This window comes from Paramacrobiotus metropolitanus, unplaced genomic scaffold (genome assembly GCF_019649055.1).
Source record: "Paramacrobiotus metropolitanus isolate TYO unplaced genomic scaffold, Prichtersi_v1.0 Parri_scaffold0000127, whole genome shotgun sequence".
Taxonomy (NCBI): Eukaryota; Metazoa; Tardigrada; class Eutardigrada; order Parachela; family Macrobiotidae; genus Paramacrobiotus; species Paramacrobiotus metropolitanus.
In genome coordinates, this window is record NW_026570347.1 from 360,521 (window position 1) to 370,730 (window position 10,210).

Consider the following 10,210-nt stretch of genomic DNA (forward strand, 5'->3'; position numbering starts at 1 on the left):
TAAAACAGGGTCTGCGGGAATCACGGAACAAATCGGAAAACTACGGCATACCATTTCGTCATAAAATTCACTCTAAAATTCTGTAATCTACGGAATGGTTTAAAGTAATTTTTAAAGAATAGTCCAGACTCTTGTTCTTTAGTTTATATCCGATTCGTTGAGATTTGAGCTACTGGGTTAGTTCTTTGACTGTATAAGCCCGAGGGGTGTCCTGAAGGAGAGTTTCCCTTCCTTTCTTCACTGGATACAAGTCTAGGAGGTCTTTCCGAGAAAATGACTTGAGCACATCTTATGTAACAGACCTTGCAATGGTATTAGTAGTAAGAGAAAAGAAAAGTGCTGGGTTGATACAGCGGCATTGAATTTCGAACCCAAACGTCTCTCGCTCCAAGTTTTCTAGGTTTTTTTCATTTTTTTGTTTTCGAGTTTTTTCCTCTTGCTGATGTTTTAATCTTCTTTCTTTCAAATTTCTTGTTAAGATATTCTCATGGCTTATCGAATAAAGTAACAACCTATACATTTCGAATGCTTCGAAATCTGGCAAATCGAAAAGTATGTAAAAAAATGTTACAGCGATAAATCACGGTACCTCATTTAAAATTCTGTTTTTAGAGCCAGTTTTCTTTTTCAAACATTCTGACAAACGTCGAATGGTAAGGCAGACTTCAGATTAAATATAACAATAGCTTGCGACAAATAACTCTGTTATGGAAATTTAATAGGAATTATTTTCGTTAGTGGCCGCACTTGGCGTGAACACCCTCTGTAGTTCCCATAAAATCCGTTTTGTTTGCACAACGCCCCAAAAATCTATCCCACAATACCGACGGCCATCAGGAAACTGGCCTTTGTGCAGATTGTTATTTAAGCGACATCGGTTATCATTGGCATCGCAGGTAAGTAGCTGTGGATTGCGCATATCCTTTTTCCGGTATGTTTGCATACCGGAAATAGGATGTACGAACGAGTGCCGGTCAAACGGGCTCAATAATGAATTCGTATACGAGTACAGAACTGTACTTAACAGCAAGTACCACCTTGATTGTTATTATTGCATAAACACACAACATACTGTATTCCTTGCAAGGACCATTGCTCAATATAACTAGGTAGTACGTAGTAAGTATCTCCAGATTGCTATTATGCCTTACGAGACAAAATATCCAGACAGATTTGCTAACTGATCATACAAAACATAGGAACATTTATGCAGCATAAGCCATGAACAAACAAACAGTTGCAAACAGTGGAAAAAAGGACGAGAAAATAACAGGTGAACCTCTCCTTGATGATTCTTAGGACACTAGAGTAGATGGCAGAGCAGCTCCGGTCCTTAAACAGATTACAGAGATCCTTCTCTCGAGGTTCAGAGTTAATGTGCACGATCTCTTGATATACCAGAAAAGTCTTGCCATAAAAGGTCAGCGTGGACGCAGTTCTATGCCTTCACACTCGGAACACTTCGTTGATTCCGAATATAGCCATTTTGCTCCATGCCGATACATCAACAACCCTCAGATCGACCTCATCCCATACTTTTGGCCTTCCATCGGAGTTAAACCCACTGAACCTGAACAATACGACACACAGTACGTACTACGTAGTATCTGTAGATTCGCTTTCAGTTAAAATATAAGCAGTTGCTGAGCTGGGTTTAGATGATCAGAATCAATAGTAGTTAGTACTGGCAGTGTCCGATGGGTCATTGGACGCTGCTGTCGATTTTTAAACTATATGATCTTACTGGAATCGCGGAAAGAATGGTTACCTTAATGTATGTGTCTACCTCGCGAACGTGTTTACTGCTAACCTCGATTTTCCTCCGCAAATTAACGAAACGTAACTAATTTTCGTAATCAAGCCCGCGTCATCTGTGCATCGAAGCAAGGTTCAATAAAGGACATCACTGACTCGCAACAGTAGATTCGCGAAGCGGTACGATGGTTTTCGGGTCACGCAAGATGCTGACCGGAAGTGCAAGCAAAGTGCGCCAACACGGATGCACCGGGCACCTCGCTTCGCTCCAGCAACAAAAACAACCCGTTCATTTTATCGTTGACGAGCTAAATAATGAAACAGAACTAGTGCGCGGCAGGCGAGGGAACAAAATCGACAATGCTGAGCAAGTATACAATGGACTTCAAAATTTTGTTACATTCGGTCCGGGACCGAATGACCAATAGAAATAAATGGCCAAGACCAAATGACCAATAAACTGGAAACGCGCAGTAATTGAACACTTGCTGTTTGCGCATTTTCCAACGAAAACCATCCACCGATATCTCAAACGAAAGAGAAAAGAATTTATGAATTTTGATACGAAACAAGTTAGTTTTTATGATCTGACAGAAAACCGACGCATAAAGTTTCTCGTAGACAGAGCATACGTTTTCTGTGTGAAAACTGAAACCAAACCGTGGATTCAAATGCTATGCTTTGTCTACGAGAAACTTTAGATGCGTCGATTTTCTGTCAGATCCCATAAAGCTAACTTGTTTGGTATCAAAATTCATAAAAATTTTTCTTCGTTTGAGATATTGGTGGATGGTTTTGTGGGGAAATGCGTGAGGTAAGTGTTTGAACTCAACAGGCCGATGGCCAGCCCGGAATTTGGCTGATTGAGTACAGGTAAATAGCTGGCGGTTGCGCGTTTTGTGAGTGTAACAAAATTTTGAAGTCCATTGTAGAGGTAAGGCAAAACCGGAGAAGCTAATAATTCGTGAAGCAAGCTTGCTGGTATTGTTTGGACAATCTGAAAAAGGTGCTACAACAAAGCGGCAAGCCTGCCGCTGAGGATCGAAGCGTTCAGATGACATTCTATCCGACTGACCATGTGACCCACAACGTAGGCGGCAGGCCTGGCGATGCTCTGAGGCTTTGAGCCCATGCAACCGCCCAGGCCCCAGCTAAGCTCTTAAGCGGTGCGTCGAACCCTGTTAGTACAATAGTACTACAGTAACAGTACGGTACTTAATTAAATATAGGCACTAAGCAGACCGTTATTGTTTATATCGTTGCACACCCAGAAGAAATCAGCACCTTGCATGTCTGCTTTCGAAGGTTGCAACAGCCGGAAAAATACGAATTGCCAATTTAGAAGCTATTTAGAAAGCAAAACATTCGCACGATAACATGCCATCGTATTTTTGGCAGAGCATACTATGTATGTTATCACTTACAGTAACAGGTAATTGCGAATGCTCTGCCAGTCCTTGGGATAAGTCAGGTTGCGCAGCCAGCGCGCATGGATAGCCGTGACCTTTGCTAGCATATCCTCCGTGACCGGCGGAAAGTTGTCGTTCAAAGCACACATAAAACGACTAGTCATGTGCATTTCCTTTTCACTGCAGGGCAAAAAAAGTTTCGGAATGGAGATTTGTAGTTCATCAATGGCCAGTTTGTGTGACTGGCGTGTGAGAGCCATCATGCAGCTCCGCTCATGCGCTGGCAGGGAAGAAGTTACGCCGGAGCAAGACTCGTAACAGGTAGGCTCCACAAAGATGTCGTACATTTGTTGACCGAAAAGATCTGTTACTGTCCAATTTTGCAACACAACGAATTTACAAAAGCGCTTGTATAAAACCAGATTAACCGCTATCCCATGCTTTAGAAACGATTGCTTTTCTCTGAGAAATCTTAATGGTTTGACGTTAGTGTGGTCTTTGAACACAAGCAAAGGCAGCTCAATTTTCATGGCATCCAACATTGCACCCAAAAATGAAGCGTTGTGTGGCGGGAAAACTTTCAACACAGTGATACTTCTTGTCGTTGCGCTGATTGAGCGGCTGAGCATAGAAGCCAATTTAAAACAATTATCGCTGTCCGCCTTGATCTCCCAGCAACTTTCGAAAGAAATGCTGATGTGTTCCATCATTCTAGAGCTGCTCAGCAGCAAATGCCACAAGGCACACACCCTATATGAAAAATAACGAACAGTCAGTCAAACTCATTACACTTTTCCGCTTTTATTATATATATTATTATTATATATACAATCCTAACTCCGTCGTTTCTTTTTCTCCCTTTCCTCCAACACTGTCCGGCGCAGAATTTCGTTCGATAGCTTAAAAAACGGCTAAAATCCTGTAGTTTGTCCCTACAACTTTAGTTTTTCGATCTTCTTTTCCTTCGAATTACGAAACATGACCAAAACGAATTTCGCTGATTGGCTCATCAGAAAGTATTTATTAGTGGATAATGTGGATTGGCGGAAATGCGTATATTTTCGAACGGAAACTGCTGACACAGCGTGGCAAACTGGGACATAAAAACTGCGGTACATCAGTAATCAGTAAAATTTAATACTCCTGTTTGTCGAAATTTCGTAATTGGCAGAGCGATAATGCAGTATGATTTCTTTGGCGGAAAGAGGAAAGGGAACCAGTATAGCGCAAATAACTGTACGGCAACGGATTACGTATAAACTACTAGGGAAGTGCACCGCTTTTGGCTAGCACTATTAGACCGAAGCGAAGCCGGAAACAGAGTTTTGCACAAAAATGCTTAGGTTATTTGTTATGTGGTTTTATATGCAATAGCCATCAAAATAAAATAACAAAAAATTGCAAGCGCTGGCACTCTACTGATTAATCGAAGAGTGGTGTTTCGGTGCTCTTCCATTTCTCCATGAAGTCATTTCAGCACATGTAATAAATTTCATTATGCGGACATTCACTCGCGGCATCAGGCTGGACTTTCGTTATACCGTTGTTGCTTATATGATTCCGTAAAGGCGTAAACTAGATAATAGTTCTATCGATAATTTTATTAACTAATTCTTTTAGCAGAAATGTTTTTCCTTTAATACAAAACAAAGCTCTGTGCTCAGTATTGCAAACAAAAAAGTAATACTTAGAATTAATAACGAATAATATATCTACTATTAGAAATAAACAAACTATAATAATAATGAATAATAATACTGATAATAATGAAAATCAGTATTTATAATACTAATTGCCTCGAAAACCGATTGCTCAGTTAGCACGCGTGATCACCAAATGCAAAATACATGTCAAATTAAAAACATTTTAGCAAGTGGACGCACTTACTCATTGTTTCAGACGGAAATTTCGGCATTCTGATGGCTTTTTAAAATAAAGTCAATTCGGCAAGAGAAAGTTTAGCATGCGGACCGAGCAGCACAGAATTTTGGCCGGTTGAACAGAGTTAAGGATTTTCGCCGGCTAGAAAAAGGGGGAGGGGTTTTCGACGGTAAGCACGGGGGCAGGGATTTTCGCCGGTTAGACAGAGGGTAGGAATTTTCGCCGGTCAAGCACAGGGGCAGGGATTTTCGCCGGTTAGACAGATGGGTAGAGGTTTTCCCCGGTAAAACAGAGAAGTAGGGGTTTTGCCGGTCAGACACAAGGGTAAGGATTTTCGCCGGATAGACAGAGGGGTAGGAATTTCCGCCGGTTAGACAAAGGGACAGGGATTTTCGCCGGTTAGACAGAGGGGTAGGAGTTTTCGCCGGTCAGACACAAGAGTAAGGATTTTCGCCGGTCAAACAAAGGGGCAAGGATTTTCGCCGATTAGACTGAGAGGTAGTAGTTCATCATATTACCGTAAAGTTTGCTAATTAACAATTCTATAATCATTATTAACAATTATAATAATAAACCAATAATCCAAATTCATTTCTACATTTTCCCGACCGAGGCCGGAGGCCGAGGTTGGGCTTGTAGTTATTAATGCCATCAGCCGAAACAACATCTCTGTAGCAGTGGCGCGTTTAAGGGGGGGCTCCCGGGGCCAAAGCCCCCCCATTAACTACAGATTCGGGTACTTCAAAATGCACAACGGTGCCCCCTTTGAAAATTTTACACATATATTTCCGGTTTTCCAACGTGCTCCCCCCTTGGTAGAAGATTCGTGGTAGCTACAAAGCTTGAGAATACACTGTAAATCGTGTCAGCAAAAGCACTTAACTGTGACAATGAGGGATATATGAAAGTGCAAAAAATGTACAGTAACGCTTATAGCCGATGAAAGATGACCGCAGCAGCCGGTAAGTAGCAAGCCGCCTGCCAACGACGTTATACATAGTATATAGGCACACCGTTCCCCACTTTTTCGCCTCTTATGTTTTAGTCGTATATAATCCCAGCTTTTTGTGGATTTGAAAAAGAAGCCAGAAAATTACTATGTTTGGTTGAATTTCTAATTTTCTATTCTTGCAGTAAAACCGAGTGTCAGCTTCGCGCTCCGCGCGGAAGTGCATAGCTTTGTACCGTACCCGTACATAAAATTAATATGTAAATGAACTTGAAGTCCCTGCTCGGAATACAAGCACTGAGCACCTCATATTCCACATTACAGGCATGTGTGCCCCTTACTAATTTATTCAGTTAAACCAAGCTCCGAAAAGTGCTCGCGCAAGAAAATCGTAATTAATACCTAAACTATTTTTTATAAATTTTTAGTAAATCACACAGCAAAAACGAGGGCCGGCTACGCGCTTCGCGCGAAAATTGACATTTTCTATAAACTTTGTACATGATGCAGCCTTTCTTGTTCTTTAGTTTTCGCTACAAGAAAATTTGAATTATTTCTTCTATTTTTAATAGAATTTCTAGCGATTTTCTCAGCGAAATCGTTCGTTAGCTTCGCGCTTCGCGTGAAAAATGTCTGCCAATATAAATTCGAGCCGGTAACACCGCCCGCTAAAGCGCGAGATACGTTCGCCTAAGGTTTGCAATGAGATGAATCCAGAACCTAAACTACCTTTATTAACGGGATTTTTTAATCCAACTCCAATTGAAAAGGCAAAAACAGATACAAATCGCTTAACGTTATAAAATATTTCACAAAGGGTTCGCTGGCCCACCCGTGAAAAAAGTTCTAGACGCGCCACTGCTCTGTAGTCTGTAGACAACTCTATGAATTTGTAAACCATTCTTTCTATGTTTACGTTTACTGACTACTTACTGGCTTCATGCTGGGCTCCCGTAGACTTTAGTACATACGGACACTAAAGTCTACGGGAAACTGCAACAGCTGTTATCAGAGAAATTACTTTCTAAAATAATTACGAGTAGGTATTTCAAAACAGCTGGTGGTAACATAGTGATAGCTGCCTCCAGCAGCAATAAGTACGTACAGTACAATAGTTTTATACGCGACAGCAGAACAATAATCTCGTACCGTTTGGCTTTCATTCGTGAATGCAAGTCCAGATGCGACAATATGTCGCTTAGGAGCGAAGGCGTCAGATCACGGATGGAGGGAGTCAACATCAGGAGTGTATCAACTTCGAAATCTAAGAAAAAAATATTTGGAGCACCGAATACAATAATACAGTAAATAACTACCCCGAGTAAAACAGCTTGTAGGAAAAACGTTAGTTTAACGTGTGACTACCGCTAGCTGAACGGATGTGTGTCAATTTTAGCCGTTTCCTAACGTTTATCTAACGTTTCTTTTTGTAAGTTGTTTTACTCGGGTACCCGTACGGTCGCTCAAATGGCCCACCTGTATATAGTAAGTGAATGGGTGATGGTTGTTCAAAGTGGCCGCCATTCATTACAAATTTTACAACCGATTTCCTTTCGGTTTCTTCCTTTACGCAATTCAGTGTAACGTAATCTATACGTATTACCTGAAGTTTTTAATTGTAAAAAATCTTAATCCGTTTACTTGCAGTTGCGTCGTTAAAAAAACAGTGACGAAACACATTAGCCACGCTACCTGAGCCACTGCACTGCACCATCATTACTGCAGTATCGCCAAACACGTGCGGCTGTGTTGTCCTTGTGCAAGTGACAAATGCGCACAATGAAAGTGGATTAACCTGACGAAAAATTTTCAACAGATAAACTGATCAAAATTATTATAAATAAATTATAAACCTGCATTATTTTGCGCAGGCTGCACATCTGTGGCGGTAACTGCAATAATCATGGTGTAGTGCAGTGGCTTGGCTAAAGTGCTCACCACTGTCTTTTTAACGACGCAATTGCAAATAAACGGATTGAGATTTTTTAAAATTTCAAGTACTACGTAGTACGTACAAATTACGTACGCTGTGCTGAACTGGGTACAGAAAAAAAACCCGAAGGAAATCGGTTTATGGAATTTGTAATAAATGGTGACGACTTTGAACGACCATCACCCATTCACTTTATACGGAAGCATAGCTACAGACGATATATCATGTAAAACGTTTCCAGAAAAAGGTGAATTTTCGCGTGAAGCCAACGCACATCTGTAGAACTGCCAAAAATTTATAAAAACAATAAATTTTAATGAGTGCCTGGTTGAATCGCCTTTTGGAGCATGGTCTGTTTTAGAAGAGTATGAGGTAAATGTATGCCGCAATTGCATTATACTATATGTAATTATGTGCGATCTGTACAATATCGTGGACTTAAATACCTATGCACAGTTCGCGCAGCGCAGTTCGATTTTAATTTTATTTACTTAATAAATAACCACAGTTTGTTAGCCGCGAAGCTGACAAACAGCTTAACAGTTAACAGCAAAACTGTTTGAAATTCTATTAAAAATAGCAGTTATTTCTTTCAGTTTTTCGCAATGCTGGTTAACATTTTTAAGCAGTAATATCTCCTCTAACTTCTTTTGAAGGGCTTACTTTTGCAAAGATTCTGAACCCCGAGTGCCCGTGCCCACACCCTCCTTCCAATTAGCCACAAACTACCCTCGACGTGTACTTGGGTTTTACACTCGTTGTGTATTTGGATTCCCCCCCCCCGCTCCAGCATGTTGCATTCGCGTATATCGGTATATGTAATTGTGCAGATTGCATTGCTTGATTTCTTCGGTACGAGCGTGTTTTACAGGAAATACCCGGAATTGTACGTTAATTATGCAGTACTTATACTTCGGTTTTTGCTGCAAAATGGCAGAACAACCATTCAAATAACAGGTGTAGAAGTACTCGTAAAGATACACATAGCATATCTATATATAGTACATAAGTATTACGACATTCTGCTAACCGGTGTAACAAGGGACATTTTCACTTGCGTGAAGTGTTCGCTTGTCGATAGACGGTAGTTCGGCCCGCTTGGCTAAATGAGTTTCCAAAATTTTCAACAAAGTCGAAGGCATGGGATGTACATGATGAGTCGTTTCCGCGTCGGTTGCCAGCCCAACAATGACAAACATGCATCCCTCCTGTTCGATGCGCAGATGAAATCGGCACCAGTTGCTGAGATATTCACGTGTTAACATCATTCTGCCTTGGAGGGCGTAGTGAGCATGTTTGATAATACGAAATTTATCGGAAGGCTCGGTTAAAACGGCTTTGGCTTGGTCAAAGGGGATGAAGTGTTTGGTATACTGCAAACGTTTGCGGCGGTCGAGCAAGGATGGACCAGTAGGTGGCAGCTCAGTTGCAACTTGGTCTTCGTGGACCATTTCAAAACGAACTTTATGTGCAGGGACGCTTGTGTTAAACATGTCGATTTTGATGTAAAACATCCAACAACCCGCGTCACAACCCTCAAGCCTGTTTAGAATAACGGCTGGTCGGAAACAGAAAGGTCCATTATCTTCATCACACAGTGCCGCAAATATCTGGACGTTTTGGTAACCTTTCGTGGAAGAAAATTCTGTGTCCCAGTACGATGGCAGCGGCCAGACATCGCTCATTTGCATCCAGCGAGCTTCCATAATTTTTGAGTTGAAGTGGATGAAAGCATAATCGCCGTCGATATCCTGAATGTATCCCAACCACCAAGTGCCGGTACGGCTACGAACGACAACAGTATTGCGATAGCTCATTTGATTAGCATCCGTCAGCAGCGGCTGATACCGCGACATCGCTTCCCGCGCATCCAGAAGGGTCTAAAATGAAACAGCATTCAAAATTTAATGAAGATTCACAAAAAGGTAATAGATAATGTAATAATACACGGAAGTCCACAATTGCCAATCATATCAACTGAAAGATTTGCTTATCTCTTTGACTGCAGATCACCGCAACCCTGAAATTCGAATTTTTCCCCCCAAAACCGATTAAATTTTGCATTAACAGCCAATGTACTTCTTTATTTCCAAACCCGTAACCAATCAGTTAAATTTCATGCAGTTGCTGCACAGAAACTCTGCAATTGGTAATTAACAGATCTTGGTCTCCATTCCCTTTTTTTTGCCGTTCTGTCCCTTTTTAGCTGCAAACTATCCGATAGCAGCTTATTACTGACTAACACCCCTTTGCTCGTCTCTATCCCAGTTTAATAGCCAGTAG

The 10,210-nt window shown here is 41.2% G+C and overlaps 1 protein-coding gene across 2 annotated transcripts; it reads right to left on the bottom strand.

The window, feature by feature from the left end:
• Nucleotides 1-1,015: 1,015 nt before the first annotated feature.
• On the bottom strand, nucleotides 1,016-9,802 carry LOC129598662 (uncharacterized). 2 transcript variants are annotated; one of them, XM_055496664.1, is made up of 5 exons: nucleotides 8,958-9,802; nucleotides 7,144-7,258; nucleotides 3,180-3,914; nucleotides 1,399-1,570; nucleotides 1,016-1,332 (listed from the first exon to the last, which is right to left on the bottom strand). In XM_055496664.1, the coding sequence occupies exons 1-4, from the start codon at nucleotides 9,781-9,783 to the stop codon at nucleotides 1,447-1,449; spliced, it is 1,800 nt and encodes a 599-aa protein (XP_055352639.1). In that variant the 5' UTR covers nucleotides 9,784-9,802; the 3' UTR covers nucleotides 1,016-1,332; nucleotides 1,399-1,446. The 2 variants fall into 2 exon arrangements, with proteins under 2 accessions (XP_055352639.1, XP_055352638.1); XM_055496663.1 differs by having other exon boundaries at nucleotides 1,016-1,570.
• Between the last annotated feature and the right edge of the window lie 408 nt (nucleotides 9,803-10,210).

What these genes read in the sequence shown, in the direction of transcription:
- LOC129598662 (XM_055496664.1), bottom strand. Translation starts at nt 9,783, where the DNA reads ATGTCGCGGTATCAGCCGCTGCTGACGGATGCTAATCAAATGAGCTAT. An exon ending in TCACGAATGAAAGCCAAACG is followed by an intron (nt 3,915 to 7,143) that starts GTACGAGATTAT and finishes TTTTTCATATAG; the next exon opens with GGTGTGTGCCTTGTGGCATT. An exon ending in ATTCGCAATTACCTGTTACT is followed by an intron (nt 1,571 to 3,179) that starts GTAAGTGATAAC and finishes CGTATTGTTCAG; the next exon opens with GTTCAGTGGGTTTAACTCCG.